This window comes from Notechis scutatus, chromosome 1, assembly GCF_049901735.1.
Source record: "Notechis scutatus isolate UNSWTSFEM ecotype Mainland chromosome 1, rNotScu1.2, whole genome shotgun sequence".
NCBI classification, from domain to species: Eukaryota; Metazoa; Chordata; class Lepidosauria; order Squamata; family Elapidae; genus Notechis; species Notechis scutatus.
The window spans coordinates 242380071-242407217 of record NC_142009.1 but is presented as its reverse complement, the minus strand read 5'-3'; the positions used below and the strand labels follow the sequence as shown (position 1 = coordinate 242407217).

General features: G+C 37.7%; 1 protein-coding gene across 4 annotated transcripts in view; it reads left to right on the top strand.

The window, feature by feature from the left end:
- Nucleotides 1–27147, top strand: part of KCNC1 (potassium voltage-gated channel subfamily C member 1) — a 171586-nt gene that overhangs the window by 102811 nt on the left and 41628 nt on the right. For all 4 annotated transcript variants that reach the window (XM_087951199.1, XM_087951181.1, XM_087951205.1 and 1 more), the window contains exon 2: nucleotides 17567–18500. In XM_087951199.1, the coding sequence (XP_087807325.1) occupies nucleotides 17567–18500 (934 nt within the window). The remainder of the gene's footprint in view (nucleotides 1–17566; nucleotides 18501–27147) is intronic.

Here is a 27147-nt window from a genome sequence, read left to right as displayed (position 1 = left end):
ATACAGGATGGATGGGTGGATGGATAAGGGAGAAAGAGAGGGGGGAGGGAGAGGGAGAGATGGAAAACCCAATTTAAATAATTTTCAGTTATTAGAAATGGTGATTTTCTTTTGTCCTGACTCCTCTCTTCCCAAGCATGGCATGGTTGAGGACAGTGATCTACTCAAATTCATGAATGGAATTAATTATTCAGTAAATACTTGAAGGACATTTACTTTAATTCTTATCATTATAAATCTATGAAACCAAAATCATCTGTCATTTTGTAAACTTCACCAAGCATATTTCTGGAGAAGGGCAAGCATTTGAGATAGATAGATAGATAGATAGATAGATAGATAGATAGATAGATAGATAGATAGATAGATAGATAGATAGATAGATAGATGGATGTAAACAGACAGACAGACAGACAGACACACACACACACACAAATCTAAGATGCTTCATCCCTGAATGACCTGGGATTTTTCTTTTCTTTTAAATGCAACTGTTTACAAGCTTCTCAGAGAAGCCAATCTTTCCAGAGGTGTTCTGTATAAAAAAAAAATACAGTTCTTGTTAATAGTAGTGTTGCAGCAAATTTCTTACCATAATAATAGTGTGGCAAATAGGGAACAAAAAGGTATCACAGTATCTGAGTTCAAATAATGGTACAATAAAACAAGAATTCAAATAATGGTACAATAAACACTATTTCTACTTAGACAAGTATTTTATTTTATTTACTTGGTTTACAGTTTGATACTATAAAAATGTAAACTGTCTTTTAGAAATAAGATTTGTTAGCTCAGTTAACAACTGCAAAGCATTCCAGGAAGCTGAAAAGGAATTATTATTATTTTAGTTGGAAGTGCTTAATGAAAGCAGCTTCCCCCATGGTGGTGGGAGTTGTTTAAATAAATCTGATGGTGATGACTACAAATAGGAGCCCTGGGTAATCCTGAAGAAGTTGCATTTTGTTTTGATGCCTCCTGTCAGTTTTTGACTACTAGAGTCTGCCTGGACAAATCCCTGCAGTTTCCTTGGCCAGATTTTAGAAGTGGTTTGCCTTTCCTACTTCCTAGGGGTGAGAGAGAGAAAACGACTGCTCCATCTGGCTTTGTGCCTAAGGTGGAACTAGAATCCACAGTTTTCTAGCCAGATACCTTAACCACTATACCAAACAGGCTCTCAGTAGAAAGAACTCTAGATAGACTGTAAGTGCTCCTTGTGACCAACATAGCATTTAAAACATGTGCATTCAAAAGCCCCTTCCTTTGCTATAGCATCAGATCAGGATTATAGCCTTGTGATATTATTGTAGGAACAAAAAAATTGGAAAGGTTTGCCAATATCTGCACAGAGGAAAGATGGGTGAAGATGCCTGAATTTATATATATCACCCACAGGATTAGTGATATCTGATAGGTGAATACAGTACTTGGATTGCATAAGAAGGTGCAAGATGGAGAACTTCCGGTTTGTCGGCTCGCGGCGGCAGGGATTTGCGAAGCTGCGCAATCCCTGCCGCGCTAGCCGTTTTGGGCTCCGACCCAGCCGGGTGCGGAGCTAGGCTGCCCTGCAGGGGCAGCTGAAGGTAGGGGGATCCGGAGAAGGGTTTGGGGTGCTGCAGACCCCTCCTGGCCGGCAGAACCCCCTTTTCCCAGGACGGTGCAGCGGCGGTCCGTAATGGCCGCCACAAAGAAGCTGGCAGCCGGGTAAGAATGCGCAGGAGGAAGTGGAGAAAGTGATTGAGAGGAGAAAGTTTTCTTGGCTCCTAGGACTCTAAGACATATTTAATAAAATTCCTGAAAAGTATGACTTTCTGAATAATACCTGCCAGAAGAGGAAAAAAGCGGCTGCTTGAAGGTGCTGAAAGGATAGCTTTCCCTCTTTTCCTACGGAATAAATAACTGGATATTAAGAAACCTATTTTTAGGTGGAAATTGGTTTTAAGCGATGAGTGGGAAGAGAGAGGATTAAAAAGAAAATATTTGTATGCTAAGATTTGTTGGAGCAGATGCCTTAAGGATTTGAAGACTAGAATATATTGTAACAAGACTTTAAACAGATTTGGACTTTCTTTCTCTTTGATTGATATCACCCCAGAAGGAGAAAGTGAGAACTCTGCCTTGGTTTGGACTGATTGATAACTTTGGGACTGTTTTATCTTTTTTATTTTCTTTTGAATATTCTGGTTGTTGTAAGAAGAAAGAAGGAGAAAAGAAAAGAAAAGATTTATAATGGCTCTTTCTGTTGAGGAACTAAGAAATGGTGTGGAAGAAGCTTTCCTTTTCTTAGAAATGGCGCTTACTAATTATCAACAAAAATTACAACAGATGAAGACAGCAGAGGAACAAGAAAGAAAGGAAGGAGCCATCTTTAATGAATCTCAGAATTTGATCCAGAAAAAAGGAAGAGAGAAAGAAAAGAAAAGAAGAGAAAAGAAGAAAACTAAAGGATTTAAGGACTTAAGATCTAAAAAACATTTAAGAAAGGGAAAAATAAAGTGCAAAACCAATATGATGATTGTAAACAAAGGGGAAAAGAAATACGACAGAGAAGGGAAGCCGGTAAGGCAGAGGCTAGAAGAAGGTGGGGTAGAAAGGTTTGTTGGGAAAAGAAAGAAAGGAAAAGGTGGAGAAAAGCTACAACGTTTTGAAATTAAATGGAAAAAAGAATTTTTATGGATAATGGATAAAGTATAATTTCTTTTTAAAAAAAAAAGATTTTGCAAGGTACATAAGATGAGATGGTAGTATTGCAATGGTTTAAGAGTTGATAAGAGATTAAAATGTTAAAATGTTTAAAAATGATTGGTTTTAAAACTTAATAATAGGAGAGGTTTAGAATATTGTTTTAATTAAAGAGTTTAATAAAATTATGGTATTGATGTTATTATAAAATTTTTATTATAGTATTTCTTTTTAATATTTGGATTTATTCTCTAATTATGCACTTAATTGTGTTGGATGTACTAGTTAGATAGAATGTACCAAGCAAAATCTGATTGGGTATTAGATATTATTTTAAAGATTAATTTGATTAACTTAGGGGGAGATAGAAAGGCATCATACTCTGATTAATGATTTCAGGAGAAACTGATTTTCTTTTTTTTCATAAGGGATGAGACAAAGGGATGATAAAAAATGGACAAAAGATACAAATATAATGATTTAAACTAAGATGATTAATTAAGGTAGAATTAAGAAGTGTGAAATATGTGGAGAAGTTAATATAGAAGGCTTAGAATGGTAAATAAAATAAGTAATAATATGTAAGATGAGCATGAATATAATTGAAGTCCATGAAGAGAGAGACACCTGGGTCCAAGTTACTTTCCAAAAAGATATTTTTTATGTTTTGTGTGTTGTGTGTATATGTCTTTTTGGGGGAGAATTGGTAAAAACTTGTAGAAATATAGAATGAGAATAATGGTAACTAAGTCAGAAAGAAACAGATGAAATAATAATAATGATATTGAATAAGAGTAAAGAGAAGTAAAGAGAAATTGAATAAGAGGTTTTGGTATATTATATGGAAATGGTTTAAAATAGAATCATAATTTATCTGACTTGTTAAATTTACAAGGGAAAAAGGTTTAAACATGTAATGAATAATGATAATTTGTGTGTTTTAAAAATTAATAAAACTTGTTTTAAAAAATAAAAAAAAAAAGAAGGTGCAAGATGTTTGGCCTGAATAAAGACCTTTGGCACTGCCTGCAGGCAACTCAACATTATGTCTTCGCTAGCCTGTCATTTACATGGCTTTTTGCAATAAGAAATTTATGCATACAGCCAGCAAGACTACACCATATATATTTAGGAACAGCTGACACATAAAAACATTTAAATAATTTCTCACACTTCATGAACACTGGCAAATCTCCCAAATCTATATATCTATATCACTATCTACTGTTGTGGATGTGACAAGCTGTACCTTTTAATTTATTGCAGAGTCTCACCTGAATAGTGAGGACTCAGTGAGCAAACTAAACATCATGACTCACACACTAAATCAAAAATGTCAGCACTGCTTATTATCTTTTTAGATGTTTCTAATTTTAGGAGCAAACACATCCTATCTAAAGTATCCTTCAATTCAGAGTTACCTGCAAATGTCTCACCTGCTTGCACTTGTAAGAAAGGAACATTGTTTTGCTGCTTTGATTATCCCCTGTCTAGCTTTGGCCTCAAATATCTTTTGGAAGGCTAAGCAGAAGCAACTAAGTGAAACAAGCTTTCTTTCCTTGACTCTAGAGCTGGCCTGTTTTTAATCACACTGCCTTATCTCCCAATTCTTCACTTCTCCAATATAATTGCTTGTCTGTCTTCTTTGTTCAGACATGTATTCTGACCCTTACTGGATTTACCTCCCTTGGAAATTTCCAGGCTTTAGTTATCCAAACTTCTGCCCATACAGTTTCTTTCATTCCTATTACTACATGAGGCTTCCCCCCCAATACCGTATTTTTACTCTCTAAATACTGTATATTGGTTTGGCATTTGAAATATTCAGAAACACTGAAGGTAGACGCAGCTTCTGATATTTGTATAGCAATGGCCACAAACTTCATATAATAACTATGGTTGCATGCAATGGAATGTAAACATAAAGGTTTTGTTCCCACAACACCAATGATTAAATCATCTCTTCTGCCATTTGGTTGACTTGCTTTTGTGGAGAAGCAGCACACATGGCTTACTCAGGATTTTTTTTGATCTTTTCCATCCACCACAAAAGGGACTAATGTTCCTTTCCCTGGTAATTGTTTCCATCCTTTGGAGGAAAAAAAAATCAAAAACCACTGTGTTGTGATTGCAGCTGGCATCACAGTGGAAGCTTTGATGGGGCTGGGTAACCTATATCAAACTCTACCTCTTTTTACCCTGCATGGCCACAGGGGTACGTGTACCTGAAATGATCATCAGGTTTAAGTGGGTAGAAACATATTGTTTTCATGGAGCTTCTCTAGGGTTTATCTCTACTGTAGATATCAAAAAGGATAGTTAACATTCCTCTCTTGACAGCATGATCATTGAGGTCCACTGAATTTCCACAACAGATACGTTGCAGACGAATTTGTCCAGATTCAAGACAGAGTTTGCTAACTTGGTAAAGGATAACTTTTATTCTAAACCTGCAGTTGGATTTACAATTACTAAAATGTCAGTCAATCTTTAATTAAGGTGTTGTTAATGAAGTTGTAATCCTGCTTCACAGATTACCTGGAGGAAGGATCAGAAAGTGATTCTCTGCTAACTTATCTGGGAACAAACTCAACTGAATTTGATGGAGCTTACTTTAAAATAAAAATCTGTAGGATTGCATAGGCACTGGGTTTGTTTGAAAATACTGGCAGTGTTTGACTCTAAATCAAATTATTTCATTCCTGAATGCCTATTCATTTTAACTCCTCAACTTGATTTTAGATGCTTAAATTAGGGAGCTATCTTTCAGCACTGTTTTATTTACATAAAAAAAATATCCAGTATAGACTGAGTACAATTTGCAAGCCACATATACTATGCTTTTTCAGAAGACAATAATTTAATGAAAAGTTTGTCTCCTATCAGGGGTCTCTGCAGGCAAATTGAACCCATAGGGCTTCAATCCTATGGCCATGATCACCCTATTTTTTTACCCCACTCTGCAGATTCCCTAACTTCCACTGAGTGCACCTCAAAGTTTACCCATCAAAAATTGTGCTTTCTTTTATACACCAAGAACTCAGGGAGAATATTTTTTTTTACTCTCCAGATGGCAGCACATTGATTCTTTCACAGTTTTCTCATCTGAGCGTTCTTTCCCAAGACAAAGCCAGACACCTTATAGAGCACAATGCATTCTGTTTTCAGGATTGCATAATCGTGTCTTTTAGCTTATCTGAAAGCAAATGCACACATCTTTTATCCTCCAGAGCTAGCTTAGTCTGTCTGCAAGTTACGACTTCATTATATCTCACAGCTGGATAACATAAATGCAAAAGGTTCTGTGGCTGAATGAATGGTGTTCATTGAAGTGAACTGTTATATTGATTACCTTAATATTGGTTCACAGCACTAACTGCAAGGAGAGAGAACTACAAGGCAGATTATTATTTGCATAGAATCCTTCTGTCGAAGACATGACTCAACCAAGTCAAGTATCAGCCTCCATAAAATTCACGTTCAGGGGTGGAAGGGAGGAAGGAATCCCTATTGTTTATTAAATATCATTTACTGTATATTCCTTTTGCTTAATTTTGAATCAGAAATAGAGAAGTAGTTACCATTTTTTCCTCTTTCTGAACACTCTGAAGTACTGAACTCTAAAGACTGGCATACTATTCAGGAGTGGGATTCAAATTTTTTAACAACCGGTTCTGTGGTGGGTGTTACTTGGTGGTGATATGACTGGGTGGGCATGGCTTGGTGGTCATGTTATTGGCTGGGTGTGGCCAACTCAATATCACTCACATCAAGGCATGCATCTCTTCACCTGGCCCCTCATGACTGTGGGGATACTGCAAAAGTCGTAAGTGTGAAAAATGGTCATAAGTCACTTTTTTCAGTGCCATTGTAACTTGGAATGGTCACTCCACACAAGCAAAGTACCAGCAAAGGAGGGGGGGAAAACTCCAGAGAAGTTCCTGAGACAGGAAGTCTAGTCCTGCCAAGAATGTAATAAGGGTTAACAGAGAGGCAGTTTCTGTAAGCAACACCAGAATGTTTCCTTCCTGCTTTCCTTACAGGATTAGGCCAGTAATTTCTTCTACCAACCAGTTCTCCGAACTGCTTAGAATGTTAACAACCGGTTCTAGCGAATAGGTGCGAACTGGTAGAATCCCACCCCTGATACTATTTGTTCTAAGGCTGGAAAAGACCTTCAGGAACTGAGGCAACTCCTAAGAGTCTAAAAGCTCTCACTCTGGTACACTTTTATAATTTCAGCCCACATATGAAACAATGATATAGGAACTGCATTATGTATTTAAATACTGACTTCTCCTGAGCCACAGCAGAGAATATATAGCATCTTTTTATGAGGCAAGTTGCTAAGAACATCTCTGTTCATCTCTGCACTATTGTAGACCTGGTTTGGTTCAGGATGTAGGAATGTTTCTTCCTCTCATGAACATAATGTCTCCTCTCACAAACAGACTAGATTCCACTGTTTGCATGTCTGGCTTTGGAAATGCAGCAAGTTCAGCACAGGGTGGAGGACCACATATGAAGATCCAATGCTCTTGGATCTAAGGAAGTTCCTAGGTGACTACATGACAACAATGGCAAGAAATCCTTTTGCAGACTCTTGGATAATGCATTAGTTGCATTCCCCTCTGTTATAGGTGGATTTGGCTTCAGTGACCCATGCTTTAATAATTTCTTATTTAGATTACTGTAACATGCTTAGAAATTAACTATTGCAAGCAAAGTTATAGCTAGCATGATATATTATGCATTCCACAAATCAGAACGTAGCATATAGTACTTCATTTGTTACTGTGTTCTTCTCTTTATTGGTAGATCTTAGGCTTGTCAGATCTCCTTGAGTTATTGTTTGTTTGTTTGTTTTAACAGAATAACATTTCTGTTAAATTTCACTGAATTTCCAAATGTCCATCTAGTTAAATAACATCTCCTTTCGCTCAAAGCTTAACTTCTGATGATGTCATACATAAATTCATATATTTTTCTTGGCAATACAATGCAACTGATTTCATGCTATTTTTTTTTAGAATAGTTTTTTTGCTTCCCAATCTAGTCTACAACCCAGACATTTCCTTGAAGTCTTCCATCCAAGAACTAACGAGATGTAATCCTGCTTAGCTATGAAGCCCAAACAAGGTCAGCCAGTTATATTCACCTGCTGGGATTCTAGGTAGGGTTAGGATTGGAGACTGGTTTTATAGACTGTAGTATATAGTTATTTACCTGCATTTAAGGTGAACCCATAGAGTAATGCAATTTCTTTTAGTTGTATTTTGCTTTTGCTACTATTAACTACTCTTCTAATCTAAATGTTAATAAATGTACATTTGGGGTTTGCACATGAAATGGGGAAGAAAACTAGCCATCCCAATCTTCTGCAGATCAGTCAGAAGCATTGGTTGATTGGCTGATTGATTTATTAAATTGATTGTGTGCCATCAAGTCATATTCAACTATTCAGCCGAGAGGCTGCATAGATAGATTTTCTCCATGACAATTTATCCCTCACCTGTTCTTTCAAAATTCCCAATGGTGCACTCATCATTACTGTAACTGAGCCCATCAATTTCTTGTCCACCACTGCTGTAGGGCATCTAATGAGAGCAACAGTATTGAAGTTATATTGTATCCTGTTATATTGTATGTAAATATATTCTATCACTCTGTTCTCTATCATTGTAAATCCTAAGAATCATTAATAAGCCGGCATTGGTCTATGTACATCCCACTGCCTGCTATTACTATCATATATGCTTAATGTTTGAAATCCCTGAGTCAAAGAAATGCATTAAAGAGACAAGGCATGAACATATTCTGTTATGTAGGACACCAATACAGATATGGCATAAAAACTAGTACCAATCATTTGCTATTCATGGCAAATAGATGCCAGTTCTTGTACAAAGAAAGCAGCTGCCCATTGTAAGCAAGTATTGCCATACAATTATGTTCTGTATTATAAAAGCCTCCAATGAAATCCTGAGTGATGATAACACTCATCATGCTATTTCTTAATAAAGGTCACTTAGCTGTAGAGACTGAATAAACAAGGACCATCTGGAAAAATAATTACCCAAACAGCATCTTGATTAAAATCAAGAAGATATTTAGGGACAGAATAAAGCAAGCCATGAGCAATTCAATGGAAAATTCATGCTTGGCATGCATAAAGTTTCAAGTTTAGATCCTACTATGTCAAGGTCATTTTGTGTTGTTTGTCCATCATCATCTCAGCACCATTTTTAAATCATGTTGAGACTAACTGTGGTGTGTTCAAAGATGACTTGAGGAGATCAGTTGGGGCAAACTATGTTCTCACACATATTGGATAGATATGTTGTTGCACTTAAGTCTTATGTAGTTTGTGCTTATGTTGTGCTTTAGCATTGCATCTTGCTTCATAAGCTTCCTAAGGTCAGCCATAACCTTGTGGATGAGGCCATTCCAGGTAGGGCAGCTTTGTGCCAGAATTTTCCATGCGACCTCAGAAAAACCTTTAGTGTGGCTTTGAAATGTGTTTTCTGCCCTCTATGCAAGCATCTTCCAGCAGAGTGTTCACTAAAAAAAGGAGCTGCTTGTATACCATATGTGCTCATCCAGCATACAAGTGACATGACCTGCCCATTGGGTCTGCGCTCTCATAATCAGAGTATGGACTGAGGGTAGACATGTTCTAGATAAAATTCCAATGTCTGCCCCTTTGTTTTGCCCACTGATGCCTAATTTCCTGCAAAGATAAGTCATATGGAAATGGTTGAGCTGTCTTTCATGCCTTTGACGCATAGTTCATTTTAGGAGATTCTGGAGAGCAGATGCCCCTCAATATAGATAAGATTCATCTGTAGTCTAATTTAATACAGTTAAGTTTTTATGCCTAATATTGCTAAGGCATAATAAAGTGTTTGAATGTACTCCAATGTTTTAATTTAGTAGAGCTGTGTAGTGCTCTGGATATGATTTATTTCCCGCCCCCCCAAAAAAATACTAGAAATCGAAAAATGCTTATCCGCTGATAAGCAATTGTTCAATAGCCACAGGGCCACTAAAAATACCAAAGGTTTCTTAGAATTTAATTTGGAAATGGCATTCAAGTTTCACATTTAAGAACCAGCAGAGAGGGCATCTCAACAACAATCACCGTTAAGTGTTAAAAAAAATCATTTACACTGTTTCAGAGATAAAAACCTAACACCAATTAGTAACTAACACTGAAATGAGATTGGAATTAATCCCAGTTTTCACTGAAGTCTTCCATGTGCCATGAAATGCCTTCCACTTTCAGTTTTCCTAATTCCTGCAATTTTTATCGAACTCAGTTTCAATGAGAGAGTACATGTTTTTGCAACTGGAAGACATGAATTTGGAGAAACATGCTAAAGAATTCTGTTCAAGCAATTTTGGGTTTGTATTAATTAGAAATAGGGAGTCTAGTTTCTAGAGTAGTTTTGAAGGATGACTAAATGAAAATGGCAGCATGTGTAACAAAGAAAAGGGAGGGAGGAAGAAAGTAATGAAAATAGGAAGGGGGTAATTTCAATGGATCTTTCTTTGACAATCTGAACAAAACTTGACTGAACTTAAATAATTCCAGACCATTATTTCTATAGTTCTTTCTACTTCCTTTAACAGAAGTGACCATAATGGATTTTTCCCAGTAGTGGTAAAGGACTATCCCAATGACAGGAAGAGCTATACTGGTAGGAGTATATATTCCCAGAAGTGTCACCTGTGGTGGGCAAGTCAGAGATGAGGGATTAAACTAAATATGATCTGCTGGAGAAGAAAATGTCAACCCATTTTAGTATTCTGCCAAAGAAAACCAAATAGACATTCACAACCAAAAAACAATGTGGACCTGATACTGGAAAATAAGTCAGCTAGGTTGAAAGGTATGAGCTACTGAGGGAAAATAATAGAGGACAAATATAAATAAGTGCTTGTGCTTATGATGTGGCTGACTTAAAGCTGAAAGGATGTCTAGCTGCTAAAGTGGCCAGAGTTAAAAGAAAACTTCAGTGTTGCAAAGAGATTCTTAATATTGGAACCATGAATCAAGGATACATCAAGTTTGAACATTAATATTCTGGGTATGAGCAAACTGAAATGGATTGGAATGAATCACTTCACATCAGAGGAGCATCAGATCTCTTTCTTAGACAAAAGTAAAATAAAAGAAGAATTGGAGCAACCATCCTTATTAAGAAAAGGCCAACAAGCATTATGGGAATCCAAAAATACGTTTCAACTACAGAATCAGAATAGATAATTTGCAACACTTTGCACAACACACACAAAAAAACCATCATAAAGATTGGAGTGCTATAGTCAGAAGTAAAATTTTATCTGGAATAATGAAAAATATGAGCTCAGTGTATAAAAGAAACCAGGAGATAGATTAATAATATTCTGCAAAGAAAATCTGATGTTGTAACAGATGTCTCCTTCCAACCATCTAAACAATGATTCTTTATATGGACATCACTGGATAAACAATGTCAAAACGAAAATCGTAGTTGGAAAAGTTCTATTTGGTCACCAAAAGCAGAGGTTCTCTTGATTGAGCCTGAGCCCGTGAACTGTATCTGGCAAAATTATAACTTAAAAAGAAAACAAATAAAATATTCAGATCCAGATATCAATTCAGTAACATGATAAAGACAAAGAATAATTTACAGGATTGAATCTGATAAAGAGAGTGCCTCAAAAAACTCTAAAAAAATTCTGACATCATTATACAAAGACCTGCAAATAAAATTAGAACTTCTCAGGCAAAAAAGTATCAATAGTAATGTTTAAAAAAATGAAAATTTGTCCAATTAGATGCCCAATACTAGAAAAGAGTAAGAAGGGGCAAGGATTATATTTAAAGAACCTGAGGATGGCAAGTGGTTTATTTAAGTGAATTACAGAAACCCAGGAAACTGTGTCCATTCAAAGAGGGGTACAATAAAAGATCTACTGGAGAAAGAAGATATAAAGAAAAGATAATGTGAATATACCAATTATACAAAACAACTTCCCTAAATCAATGATACTTATCAAGACTTGATAACTGAACAGACATTCTGAAAAGTGAAGTGAAATGAACTCTAGGTAATATTGCTAAATTGAATTGTAAGAATTAATGAAATATTAGCAAATCTCCAAAATCTTAAAAGACGATGTGGTTTGTCAGCAGGTTTAGAAAAAAAAAAATTCTTCCATTCAATTGTATCTAAAAATCTCAGAAACTGCTGAACAAGTTCCTGTAATTTTCTTGGCAAGATTTTTCAGAAATGTTTTGTCATTGCCTCCTTCCTAGGGTTAAGAGAAAATGGCTGGCTATGGTCCCCCACCTGACTTTGTGCCTAAGGTGGAACTGGAGCTCATGGTCTCCCATTCCTTACCTGATGCCTTAATCAAACTGGTTCTCTGCAGAGTGAAGACATCAGCAGCATTCTGAGTCCATGCCCAATTGCCTCTCCCATAGAAATGCAGTAGGGATTTCCCCCACCCCCCTCTCTCTCTAGAGCAGGGGGCTTCAAACTTGACAGCTTTAAGACTTGTGGACTTCAACTCCCAGAATTCCTCCTCCAGTCATTTTAGCTCAGGAATTCTGGGAGTTGAAGTCCACAAGTCTTAAACTTGCCAAGTTTGGAGACCCTTGATCTACAGTGCCTAGTTTGAAATCATATATTTTTTCTTTTGCTGGCTTTTTTCAATCTCAAACTTGGTCCTGCTCTGTTTTTGGGGGGAAGTTTATTTGCTGTTGGTAGATAGATGGGCAGAGTCCCAACCTCTTTATCCAAAAAACAACAACCCACTAACAACCCCCCCTCCAAAAAAACACCCTCTTTCAGAACTTCACTTCCAATATATTTATGCCTATATTAGAACACTCCTGCTGATCCAAATAAACAAAGCAAAAAGGAAGGACACTGTTTGCTGCCTTTCTTTCTGCATGTTTTGCCCTCAGCTCCTGATCTGGGAAAATAATCAGAGAGTGGAAGGCATTTGGTTCCCTCAGAGGTCACCAGCTGTTCAGCAGCCATTACATCTCTGGGTCTTTGGGGTGCATCTTTTAAAAACATAAAGCGGGATGCTGCAACTAGTGAGTTACCAAATCTTGCTTAATGAGGACCATTGTGAGCATCCCAAAGAAAGGTCAGCAGAAGATGAGGCCCTGTCATTGCTTGCTCTTTCACTCAGAAGGCGATGGGAGAGAGAGAGAGAGACAGAGTGAGATGCTTCCTTGACAAGGGAAGCGAGAGCGAGAGCGAGAGCCTTGCTTTTCACTTCTCCTAAAATAGCCCAATTGAACTATCTGCATTACAATTTGCTGCCGGCTGTAATTGGAGATTATGCATGCATATCAACTCTCCTTTCAAAACATTACATTTTGCATTATTTATCCAGGGAAGCAAAATCTTCCCTGCTTGCCTATAGCTGGTTTGGAAAACCTGATACTAAAATCCATGCTCTAGCTTGATTTTTAAAAGAAGAGACAGCAAGTGGCCCTACTGGTATCACAGCCTTTTGGTAAATGTGCCCAGCATCTCACTTAGTAGAAAAAGACATTCATTGCTTTGGGATATTTTAATAAAAATGACAGTTTAACTGTAGACAGAGTCATATCTGTTATATAATCTGCCACCGGTTAATTGTCTTTGGCTATAAAGATCAAGGAAGGTGATCCTAAATGAGAAGTTGTGGAGAAAATCAACCGTGAGGTTAAAAAACACAGGGTTGAGATCATCTTGAAAAATCTATTTGCAACGCAAGGACATAGGTGAGCACAAGAAGTTTTAACTAAAGATTGGTTTTAAATATGTGGCACAGGCGCTCACATTTATTCGCTTATATTTCCAACAATACCACACAATCACATTATCTCAGACTTGTTCATTTTGTCTCTGCACAAAACATCAACTCTCGCATATTCAAGCACCAACTGATTTCAGACACGGTCAATGCAGACTAGACTAGGTGCTAGGCATCTATGGAACAGGAAATCAGCATAAAGATTTCTTAGATTTATCTCCATACACAAGACTTCTATTTGTGCTGGTTCTTGGTGAACAAAAAGCTTGATCAGTAGCTACTGCTTGTTTTTGCTTACATTAACGCTAGGCCTTAACTTTCATGAGAGCAGCTGAATAGAAAGGAGGCAATGTGTTTGAACAGAAATAGTTTAGGTCGTAGTAACTTTGAAGGCCATATTCTGTAATGTTTTCATTGAAGTTGGTTAAGAAGGCAGCTCCCAGCATTACTGCTTTGTGCCACATAAATTAACATTGTTGTAAAGGGTCCCTGGCTCTCTAAATGAGGAAATTCACACAGACACTTTAGTCATCTTCTCGTTGTTGTTATTGTTCAGTCTCCAAGTCGTGTCCAACACTTCGTGATCCCATAGACCAATTAGTCATTTTGCTGCTAAGTATAGAAACAACATGCTCCACCCAGGAGTATTTCTCGGCAATTGTCTCTTCCTTTGAAATAAATTTCTGAAGCAAATAAATTTTCTGAAGCCAAACAGTTGGAAGAGAACCTGAAAGAAACAAATGGCAAAGAGATGATCTGCTAGCAAACATATTTTCACATTTGTGTAAATCTTGAGTAGCTCTCAGTATTATACTGAAGTACGACCAGATAGCATGTTGATGGCAGAAAATGGCTTGCTACAGAACTCTAAAATGAAAAGAGCGATGTCAAGGCCTTTTCCTCCACACTTAATTACCCATGACTGACTGAGCAGTTCTTTAAGAATTCACAGCTGATAGCTAGAAAAGATGCACTTTTGAATATAGTGATGTCCAATACTGATATTTAATCATTGGTGACATTCAGTGAACTTGCCTTGGTGACCATAGCAACTGCATGCCAACTAGCTTTCACAATGGCTCAACTTAGGGGGTTGGAGAAGGGAAGCCTTTGTTAGCCACAACATCCTATGACCAGGACGCTAGACAAATAATATTGTTTGTAATTGTAACAACAGAATATATTGTCATGTCAGCTCTTCTCTAATTGCTGTCTATGCATTATCTAGTCAGGAAGGATCGGAAATATGGAATTTGCATGAAGTTAAGCCTGAATAATTATTTTGGTTCTATGTTGGTTTCTTAGCTATGATATAAACACAGCCTTTTCTGAAGCAGAAGAATGAAGATGATGATGATATTGTTCAACTATATGAATTTTGAAATGATGATTTCTGACTCATAAGTACAAAATGTCTTTCCTGAAAAATAGATTACATAGTTATCTCATATCCCTTTAGCTAAGTTCCATTCCTCAGAAATGTCATTGCTATAGGACAATGATGGTGAACCTTTTTGGCACCTAGTGCCGAAAGCGCGCTCATGCGTGCGTGCATACCCAAAATGCAACACGCCCGCATATGTGCCGCATGAATGTGCCACCTCCACACATGTGCCCCATCCCCCACGCATGTGCAGCAGAGACCTGAAGACCAGCTTCAGGTGGGAGGCATGCATGCGTGATGGAGTTTAGCTGGGGTGACAGCGTGCCTGCACACAGAGAGGGCTCTGCATGCTACCTGTGGTTTGTGTGCCATAGGTTCACCACCACTGCTATAGGAGTTAAACCTAACGCATAGCTGTGCTTTCGAATCTTTCCACAAATGTCATAGCGGCCTTCTTCTGATTGATTACATTGCTTCCTGACTTTTTTTTTTTTTTAGGTTTTTTTTTTTTTTTTTTTTTTTTTTTTTTTTTTTTTTTTTTTTTTTTTTTTTTTTTTTTTTTTTTTTTTTTTTTTTTGTTGGGGGGGGGGGGGGGGGGTGGGGGGGGGGGGTTTTTTTTTTTTTTTTTCTGTGGTTGTTTTGTTCTCTCTTTGCCCCCCCCTGCGCCCCCCCCCCCCGCCCCCCGCCCCCCCCCCCCCCCCCCCCCCCGGCGGAATCAGGCCACCATTTTAGAAAAAAAATAAACCCACCTTATTATATAAGAAAATAGCTTTCCAATTAATTGTTAAACGTTTTAGTTGATGCTCATTTCTAAGGCACTCAGTCCATCCCATTTCCATGTAAAAGAGCCACTCTATGCTATATAAGGTGGAATTGTGATGTATGATAATGGTGTTGAAGTCAGAGAAAAAGGTGTGCATGGAGGTAGCTGCACAACTCTAGGAAGCTGCTTTTTAAGGAGTTACAGACAGATGTTTTGGGTGCACTCCTGTATGCTCTGAATTGAAACATCTTCTGACTTCCATAGCTGAAGCACTGTGCAGCACTATGGTCTAGCAAGAGTCAATTATGAAAACATCCAATTTGATGTGCCAGGACATTTTCACTGGCTTCTTACAGCCTAAGGGCAATTCAGAGAATGCAAATGTCTCCCCATTTTCACTGGATGTTTCTTCAGCTGTTCTGTAAAATAGACATACAGTAGATATAGATATGGATAGAGATATAGGTGATATAGATAGGATAGAGACAGAGACATATATAGAAATACACACACATGCATATCATAAAGCATTCAGCACCCTGTTCCAAACAAGTTTTGCAAGTGTACAGATCCTCCCTCTATCCTGAAAATGATATCTGCAGGGGTGGGATTCTACCAGTTCTCACCTATTTGCCTGAACTGGTTGTTAACATTCTAAGCAGTTCGGAGAACCGGTTGGTAGAAGAAATTACTGGCCTAATCCTGTAAGGAAGGCAGGAAGGAAACATTCTGGTGTTGCTTACAGAAACTACCTCTCCGTTAACCCTTATTACATTCTTGGCAGGACTAGACTTCCTGTCTCAGGAATGTCTCTGGAGTTTTTTTCCCCTCCTTTGCTGGTACTTTGCTTGTCTACAGTAACCATTCAAAGTTACAATGGCACTGAAAAAATTGACTTATGGCCATTTTTCACACTTACAACTGTTGCAACATCCCCACAGTCATGAGAGGCCAGGCGAGGAGATGAGTGCCTCGATATGAGTGATATTGAGTTGGCCACACCCAGCCAATAACATGACCAGTCACATGACCACCAAGCCACACCCACCACCTAAGCCATGCCCACAGAACCGGTTGTTAAAAAATTTGAATCCCACCCCTGGATATCTGGTATCATTTAATTATCAGACTTTTCTTCTAGTTATATCTATGATTATCACCTCCCCTCTTTTTAAAGAAAACATTGCCTATACCTTCTTATTCATTGCTGCATTTCTTTTATTTGAATTTATGACCTATTGTGCTTTTAATGCAGGAAATATTCAAGGAGGCTTGTATCAAATAAAATGCTCTGATCTCCAAGCTAAAACAAGGCTTAAGACTTAAATAATGCAACTTTTAATACCTTTTTTCCCCTTCAGTGCTAAAACTTACTAACTATAGCAGCATCAGCTGTCATGAGATACAACAATAAACATTGGGAATTTTCTGCTACATTAAATGAAGAATTGGCCTGGCTCTTTTCACTGATGTCATCTAAAAGTCATCATGCCATTTCATATTTTGGGCAAATACTTTCCTGCATTTGATGTAATGCCTCTTTTTTATGATGCCAGAATGTTGAATGGCCAAAACAACATCCATTTTCCTCTTCGAAGAAAAATGTAAACGTGTCAATTTTTTTTAAAAAAAAAAGAGAGAAAAAGCAAAACAAATTCCATACAAGAGAATGAGACAAAGATACCCGAGATGGTTCCTGAATTGTATGTGAGCCTTCTCTTTGCTCATAAATTAAATAGGCCAGGACCTGGTTACTTTACTGAATGAGTACCAAGAATTTGCATTTAGGTGTTTGTGCCAGCCTTATTTTCTTTAATGAGTCACAAATGGATCTCTGTATGTTTGGTGATCTTTCTATCCTTCCCAAAGAAACTTAATTCTCTAACTATTTTCTTCTTTTTTTCTCTCTCTTTCTCTCTCTCTCTTTCTTTCTACAGTACATCGCATTTGCTTCCCTCTTCTTCATTCTGGTTTCCATCACCACCTTTTGCCTCGAGACCCATGAGAGATTTAATCCTATCGTTAACAAGACCGAGAAGGAAATTGTTGGCAATGACACCCAGGTGCGAGTCTATCAGGAGACTGAGACGGAGGCTTTCCTGACCTACATTGAAGGGGTCTGCGTGATTTGGTTTACTTTTGAGTTTCTGATGAGGGTGATTTTCTGCCCCAACAAGATGGAATTTATCAAAAACACCTTGAATATCATTGACTTTGTGGCCATTCTCCCTTTTTACCTGGAGGTTGGACTCAGTGGCCTGTCTTCCAAAGCCGCTAAGGACGTCTTGGGCTTCTTGAGGGTGGTCCGGTTTGTGCGAATTCTGCGAATTTTCAAGCTGACTCGCCATTTCGTAGGACTGCGGGTTTTGGGTCATACTCTCCGTGCCAGCACAAATGAATTCTTGCTGCTCATCATCTTCTTGGCACTGGGCGTCTTAATCTTTGCCACAATGATCTACTACGCTGAGAGAATAGGTGCTAAACCCAATGACCCTAGTGCCAGCGAACACACACATTTTAAAAATATCCCCATTGGCTTCTGGTGGGCTGTTGTCACCATGACTACCCTGGGCTACGGAGACATGTATCCTCAGACTTGGTCAGGCATGCTGGTGGGGGCCCTCTGTGCTCTCGCAGGTGTGCTGACCATTGCCATGCCTGTACCCGTCATTGTGAACAATTTTGGAATGTATTACTCCTTAGCTATGGCTAAGCAGAAGCTACCAAAGAAAAAAAAGAAGCATATCCCGCGGCCGCCCCAGCTGGGATCCCCCAATTATTGTAAATCTGTCATAAACTCTCCACACCACAGTACTCAGAGCGACACATGCCCACTCGCCCAAGAAGAAATGTTAGAAATTAACAGAGCAGGTAGGAAACCTCTTAGAGGAATGTCCATCTGACTTTTAATCTCCATCCTTTCTAGAGCTTGAAAGATCCAGTCAGGCTGCATTCTTAGTCCAATGGATAGCACGTTATCCCATTATTGTCCCACTGCCACAAATGGAATCATGCGTGGGACGTACAGGTTTCAGGGACAGGTGACAAACAGGAGAAGCTGATGAACAAAATTTAGCACTGCACAGGTTTGTTAGGAGCCCTCAGATCAATCCTGTTTAACAGGATACTTAAAGGCTCTGAAGTAATAACTAGATTGAGGAATGTTTTCAGAGTTCTATCATTTTCACTGACAGACTACATTTTTTAAAATTTCAAGATGGTTCACAAAAATGGTCTGCTGCTTCGCATATTAGCAGTCAAGGGCACAGCTTTTGCCTCAGAAGGAAAACACAAACATAACAGTACATTTTCCCCTAGCTAGTTACTTTCATTTTATACTTAGCTACTTCTAAAGTTGCAGAAAACCATGGATTTGGGGGATTAGAAGAACAAAGCAAACAGTAACTTACATCTACATGTAGATACATAAGAAAAACATATCTCCCCCCACCCCCACAAGTGGTTATTTACTTATTAGAATGGCAGCTTAGATTTCTTAAAGATATGTGATGAGGTTCAGAAAGGAACAAAGCTAAACATAAGGATTTTATTCTGTAGCAGGCGATTCCAACCCAGTAGAATCATGCAGAAGTGTAGCACTTAGCACTCAAAGCACAAGGCTCATCAATGCTTTCTCGTGAAAACTTAGTCTACAATCAACAGCTTCTTCAATCATCTACTATTAACAGGCTGATGGAAAAAGGGGAGCAGGGTGTCCTTTGGGGGCAGATTTCTTCTGAAGAGCCTTGAGCGATAATCTCACAGGGTATCTTTTTTTAAAAAAAAAAAGTAGAGATAAATGAAAGCAATAAGAAAATAATTCCATTCGGATGAAACTATTTTTCACATTGGTTCAACATAGAGGTTGGGGAATAAAAATACTAGTCACCATGGAATATGTTATAATATCCCATGGCTAGTGGTCAGTTATGGGACTATCTCAGTTTTATGAGACTCCTCAAAGAGCACACAAACATACAGGGCTTTGATCTGATGAGTTCAACCCCATAATCTACCTCTATCCATGGAATATCATTGACCTATTCTATGGGGAAAAATGTAATTTTAAGAAAAACAGACACCAATTATTTTGGCTGGTGAAATCAATGTAAATTGCAAGCCATGTACAATATTTAGCCTAAGTGTTGGGGGTGGGACATTTCTGATTGGTATATATCGAAGGGGGGGAAAAATCATTTATACAGCAGTTCATGCTAAACTTTAGGGGTAAGAATCTGTTTAAAGGATGAGCTTATGATGGTCTTGCAGTACCATTTATTTGTTTACTTTTGTGGAAAATCTAATTTATTGCTCCATGCGGTGAGGACTCTTCTCTTTCCATCTCATAGCCATGCATGCAGATGCTATTGAAAGAACACAAAAGAAGTATAACTTTCCTTTGTGTGTGTGGCTTCACCAGTGCCAAATGCTAATTTCTAAGAGATGACAAAGAGATAGGACAACTTTTCAGTTATTTCGTTGTGGAACTTGAAAATCCATCCAGATGGGTAAAGTTTTCATTTTTGTTCTTTCCTGTGGATTTTTTTTTTTAAATCCTTTAATTTAATTTGAAGACTTCCATTGCTCCAGGTTGGCCACAATCCATGCAAATGACTGCCTCTTTACTATTTTACCCTTTGCACATACCTACGCATTCTTCTCAGGTTGCAAATGCTTATCACAAAGTCATCACCAAGAATAATGCAACTTTTTCATGAGTAAAGAAGTACATGGATGATTCTGTAACACAGGGATGATAAAACAATGCTTATGAAGCAGTATGCTGCATACTTCCAATTGCTGAACAATGTCCCTGCTTATTGAATGCCTGTAATCCAGAGAACCAATTGGTTTTCACGAAGGCTCTAAAATCATATGTGACCCTTGTGTATAAAAAAAAAAAAAAAAGGTCTGTGGCCACCTGTTATCATTGGTCTATTTCTTCTCACATGTGGAATTACGTGCAGTATGAAGTGAACTGTACTGTATATGATATAAGCCAAGCATCTCTTTTGTACTGGTTATGACTGGGCTAGCACTTCTATGCAGTCCAGTTCATGTTAGGACGTCAACAAATGGTTCTATACATGAAAAGGGTTATGTGCAGAAAACAATTGGCCAGCTTGCATGCATGAGCCTTAAAGTCAACAGTTTGTTTGTGCTTTTCATCAGCTCCAAGAGCCCATTTGTAATTTGTTTAATAGAGTTGGATTACAGTACCTGGTTGTTTATTCAATACAACAGAAGCAAATGTTTAATACTTAATTGACAGGGATGGCATTAAGGAGTTGAGGAGGGTTCTGCCATATCCAGAATAAAGATTGAAAGGTGACAAAGTAAATCCTATTCCCTAACTTATGAATCCCATAAGTTAACCTTCTAAGTATCAGTCACAAATATCCCAGTCCTAGAAGTGAAAAGCAACCAAAGACCAATGATCAGAGAATGTTGACCTATGAAATAGATAGAATCTAAGAACTACTGTAGATGCCCACTTTATCCTGGGTTTCTTTAATTACTCTCATTTTCAGATCTGAAGAAACATGCTTTCTCTACAATTTTGTTATAATTCCTACCCTGTAGTGATCAGCTATTACTTTGTTGTATGGAATACAAGTAAGCTGCTTCAGAGGCAGATTGAATGAGTGTCCTATGCACCTTGCAATAAGATATTGGTCAGCGGTCCTCAGTTTCTGGTGCAGTAGGAAATTTTAAAATTAGATTATTCTACTCTTAAGGTATTAAAATATCCCAAATTTTATTTGAATTTCCCTCTAATGACTGCTACTACTAGTAGCACTAGTAACACTAATAAATTCCAGTGCAAAAATATTTCTTCATGTTTGCACAAGTCTCTGTTTTCTCCAGCTTTTACAGTCCATATTAAGGAAGAGACCGATTGTTGTTGTTTTTTCTTCTAAAGCAAAGGTCCTTAAATTGGCAACTTTAAGACTTGTGGACTTCAGCTCCCAGAATTCTCCAGCCAGCTATGAGTTGAAGTCCATAAGTCTTAAAGTTGCCAAGTTTGGGTACCCTTGTTCTCAAGAGTTTTGGAGTGATTAAAAGGCTACTGAAAAGAGTAAAAAGGGTGCAATTGTACATTGAGCTGTCAACAGTCTAAGAGAAATATTTGATGTTCTTCCTGTGCTTGGTGCAACTTTCCAGTGTTTAGAAGTAAGGAACCTATTCTAGGCTACCAGATGAGCTGAAACAAATAAACTCAGGCTCAGGCCAAGTCTAACCAATGTAGTAAAGGTATGATAGAGGATAATGTGTTTGTTGATTAAAGTGATATGAGCCTAAGTACCACACCATTTCATTTAGGATAGTCTAGCTGTCTCTGTTTGGAAGATTCATTAGAACCCGTATAACCGGCTTCACTATAGGATTGCACTACCTACCTCATAATGGATCGTTTACTTCAATAGAACTGTTTTGCCTTATTGAAGGAAAAAGTGATTCCTGATCTCAGTTGCACAGAAGCAAAATTATTAAGCCAACGAGGTATATTTGAATGCAGTAAAAGTCAGGCAAGATGTTGTGTTTGGTGAGCATATTTGCAGTTTTCAGTGCTTGGGGTGAGCACTTTCTCAAAATGGCTGCCAGAAAAGCACTCACCTACTCACATTCATTGATATGTTCCGTCACAAAACACTCCCATCTATCTAATGGCAGGTTAGTGATAGTGCTTCCTGCCATCCCCTCTAATAATTTCTCCTCTCTCTATCTTCAAAATGCAGTCTGTAATCTCATGTTAGTTTTGCCTTTTTCCTGGAACCTCTGCAATCAGCCACCATTATTATTTCCTAAGAATACCTGTGGGCCTCCATGTGAGTCCATAGGCAATCTAGAAAATCTATACGTATAAACAGCTGGCTGCTTTGTAGGAAAACAGCTTCCCGCTGTTTTAATTACAGAAAAGAACTAGTGGAGCATAGAGTGTATTTGTAATGTCCACAGATATAGCAATGCTCCCATTGCCTACCCAAATGGAACAATACAATTGGGACATGTCATCACTTGGGAGTTAAGCTTGTTCTTCACATGCAGAAGGCCTCAGAGTCCATCTCCAATATATTCAGGGGAAACTTGGAAGTGGAATTGCTCCCATTTAATAAAAACAATATGCCCCAAGCAGGACCAGTGGTTATGCTCAGTAGAAGCCAACTGCTCCATCCCAGTGAGAATAACCCAAAACTTTATCCTTCATTAAATGATAATTCTACCCCAGCTTATTCCATGCCCAGAGAGGTACTAGACTTAAGACCTAAATGAAAGATATTCCAGTGTTCAGGTTTATAACCAACTTAAATAATTGATGTAATAGATGCTTATCTGTTCTAATTTGGGGCTAGTTATTTTCATGTCCTTTGGACTGGAGCCCTTGCCTTTTTTGTTAATTTAATCAGACCAAGAGCAGACAATTTGCATTTCAGACCTTTTCAAGAGGGAGAAAAAAATTACCAGAGATTTCATATGAACAGGCCCTTTGTTTATGAAAAGGAACAAAGACACAAAAAACAAAAGCACAATACTATTTGTTTCAATCACTTAATTTAACACTGTTTGCTGCAATGATCAAGGCATAAGTGTGATTCAGCTCTGCATAGCCCAGAGAAAGGGACATATAGACATTACATTTCCATGAGTACACCATGAATATGGAGTTTACCTAGCATTGTTTCTCCCCTGTGCCTGTTAGATTGAGAAATTTTTAGAGGGCTCGCTAGCAGTCCATTAAACATTTCTCTGCTGAGAATGATGAGGCTGGAGAAACTCACTGTGTGATTGTATGATAGCATACAGTAGGAAGTCTAAAGCACGATGAGGTTAAGGAGGAAAAGATGGCCGACAGATGAAGCTTTATTATATGCAGTTTATAATGTTTATTCACATCTTGTAGAGGATCATTTGGGATGGATCCATTCTGAATTGAAACAGCAAAGCATAAGCAATGACCCGTTGCTATTTTTGATTCTTTTGAGGCACGAAAGTGAGATTTTTTCCAGATTTTAATTTATTTAAATTTAAGTGAAATCTAATTGAAATTTCACTTTGGCTCTCTGATTTTGCTATGCCAGCGGTAGAGAACACAAGTAGAAACTGAGCAGAATTTGAAGACTTGTTGATTTATTTGCACTGAATTTGAATTATTACTGGAACATTTCATCCAACCTTGACTGAATTTGTCTCCCTAGAATCAACCATAATGGTCTAAAATTCTACATTTCTTTATTAAAACATATGAGTTCAAATAGTATGGCTTGCATTTTCTCCTCCAAAATTATCTATACTGAGGGATTAGGTTAAAAGATAGGGACTGACCCAAAGTGACCCCCTCAGTGGCTGAGGTAGATTAAATCCTGACTTTCCCTGGTTCTAGGCTTCCACATTCACTGTGATACTACCCTGGTTGTCTTTTCAGCCCATTCTAATTCCATGTCTTTGTGCTTAAAAGAAAGAACTCAATGACAATGCTACTTCTGATTATCCCAATTTGAAATTCTAGCTTCGACAGTACAATACCATCCCTCTCCAGGAATGTCTAAATCCTGGATTCAATCATGTGTGATTAATAAATAGAGGCAACTGTGTTACAGTTCCTTAAATACAAAGATTGGACAATCATTCACTCTGCATGCAATGAAACCCTGGCAGCAATGTTATGTGTTTGACTTTGGAAATTTGTGAATGTGAACGTCAGTCACCCAACTGAAACTGGGTAGGGACAAAATGAGCATCTCTCTCTACCTTGTGGCATTATCCAAATCTATTTGCTTCACTGAAAATGATGCAATCGCAGGTCACGTTGACAGCCATCTGACCTTCAGTGGTCCCTTTCTGCACCAATGCTGATCAACATCAAAGCAGCTGTGCCAAAACAAAAACAAAATCCAAGATACTAATCTGATCAGAATTCAGAATTATATCTTAAAATCAGAAAGTGTAATCAGATGGGAAGCCTAAAACACTGGTGATTTGAATCCTAGAGCTGGAGATAAAGTTTAACAGAAAACAAACGATGGTTAGCTTGCACAACTAGAAAAGGGAGCAAATGATCATTTCACAGGGATCTTTTCAGTGTACTTTTTCTTACTCTCTTATACATGATGTAAACTTCTGCTAAGGTCCTTCTGCATCTGCTATTTTCATTAACTAACCTTTCTCACGCTCATGGTCCTTCACATTCATTCCCACTCCATGAATGGCATAGTTGATCACCATGTTGCAGTGTTTATTATCTAAGAATGTACCTAAACTCGGGGATCTTAAAGAGTAACAGGGAGAGGTAGTACCCACATTAAATCTCCCTCTCCCAGCTGCACATTGAATGTAATATAATATCCTTCAATGTCTGACTTGTGCATAGTGCTTCGTAACAGAGCATTGCTATGGTTTTAGTATGATTTCATAGATAGGGCCACTATCTATGATAGGCCTTAAGTACTGCAAGACCACTTCAAGTTCCGAGATACATTTTTGGAAGTGCTGCTGGGAACAAACCTTTTTTTTCAGGATTACCCAACTGGAACTTTCCAGAGTGACCTGTAAAGGAAAGATTGCCTGACCTTCTCATGCTTATTTTAATCCTTTGGCTTCAACGGTCAGTAAACCATTGTGCTACCTCACTCATTTTTAGAGGTATGAGATATGTGTCTCTAAAAATGAGGGCATTGTCTAGGAGGATGATCACAGTATTGGTCAGTAAGATCTTAGAGAGGTTACTTGCTGAAAGATCTTTATGGGGACCTACACTTCCTGGAGGGATCCAGTTCAACACACTGGTGAGTAACTACTCACAGGTAGGTTGGGATTAAGGGCCTTTGGGTTTAGTATGCTAAGCTAAATTTTATCAGGATAAGCTCTATTGCTACAAAGATGGCATTGAATCACACACTTAGATACATGCATAAGTTAATTCTAAGCTTTATGAAAAGCAATATTACTGGTTCAAAAAGCTAAAAGTATAAAGTTTTGAGATAGTTAAAATCAGCTTCTGTGTAGAAACAACTGAAGTCTTTACATGTTCTTCACGTTTCTCTTTTTTCTCTCTTTCTCACTATTTGGTTTATTTATTTGTTTATTTATTTATTTACTCCTATATGTTGCTTCCAACTTATGTATGTTACAGACTGTCACATTTTATATTCTGAAGTTTTTCTTCAATTGTCATCAACCTGAGTTCCATACTGGGCAACAGAAGGACATTAGAGTACACTTCTTTAAATCCAAAACAACAAGGGATATCACAGGCTGTAGGTAAACTCCACTGAGGTTGTGACACACACACAAATCCTGATGAAAAAGGTATAAATACCAAAAGAAAAAGTAAGTACTTGATGCAACATGGCACTAATTGGCTATGTTGTTCTCTTTAGTACTATCTGCATGGAAAACAAGTTAAGTTGCATAGCTCTCCAGCAGAATAATTCCAAAATGTATCCGCTGTAAGAGGATTCCACTACTGTTTTCAAAATCACTTCTCTCATAGCTCAAAGCTGTACTTGTATCCATCATCTTTCTAAGCTGTCGTTTTCTCACGTCATCATTACTTGTCTGGGTTTTCTTGTCTCTTCTGTAATTCTTCTCTGTTATAATTAATGGCAAATGTGCTACCCTACCCTTAACAATCAAAATGAGTCCATGGTTTTCAGTGGAACTACTCCTAAGAGAGGGTACTTAGCCCCAGAATGAGTCATCTCCTTTCACAGGAAACAGTTGAGCAGAGTTGGAGTCCTTTTGGAATTCCACTGGAGTTCTGGTGCACATAAATATCTAATGTTTCTTTCTGAGCACACTCTGCTGCACAAGGTAGACAAATATTTTGTTGATCAAGACTCTCGATCAACAAGATTCTAGAGCCTGCCTGAAAATGTCCCTTTTGTTTTCAATGAAGCAAATCTTGATAGTGCTTTTGTGTTTATTTCTCAACAAAAGAAATAAATATATAGAGGTAATCCATAATGATGTATCATATATTAGTTAAGCCACGGTGATTAAAGTAGGAGTAACTAAAAAGAATTCCATTAGAAATATGCATAAAAATAAGGGATGGGGTGGGCAGAACAGCAAACAAAAAGGATATTAACAATTCAGCTCAAGAACCCCAAAATTCTAAACTTAACAGTATAAAGTGCAATTCTATAAAACTGAGTTAAATGTATAATTGCATTAGCATTTTACCAAATCAAATGAAACCATGTATATAATCAAACAAATATTTTCATTTGGAACTAAACTAATAGCTAAATAACTTGATCTCGTTTAACGCATAAACAAAAATTGATTTTTACGAAGAAAGAAACTCCTATTTTTAAGTTAATTTTAAAAATTCTTTATTTAAAAAAAATATTTTTTAAGTTTGGTTCCATTGTATCAGGTCTGGTCTTTGGCAATTATATAGATAAATGCCCACTATTTCAACTTGCTACAACCAATAATTCATATTTCTTCCAGGGCAATCCAGGGAGCTCCTAATTCCCATTGATCTACCTGCTCAATTCTCTTTTTTTCCACT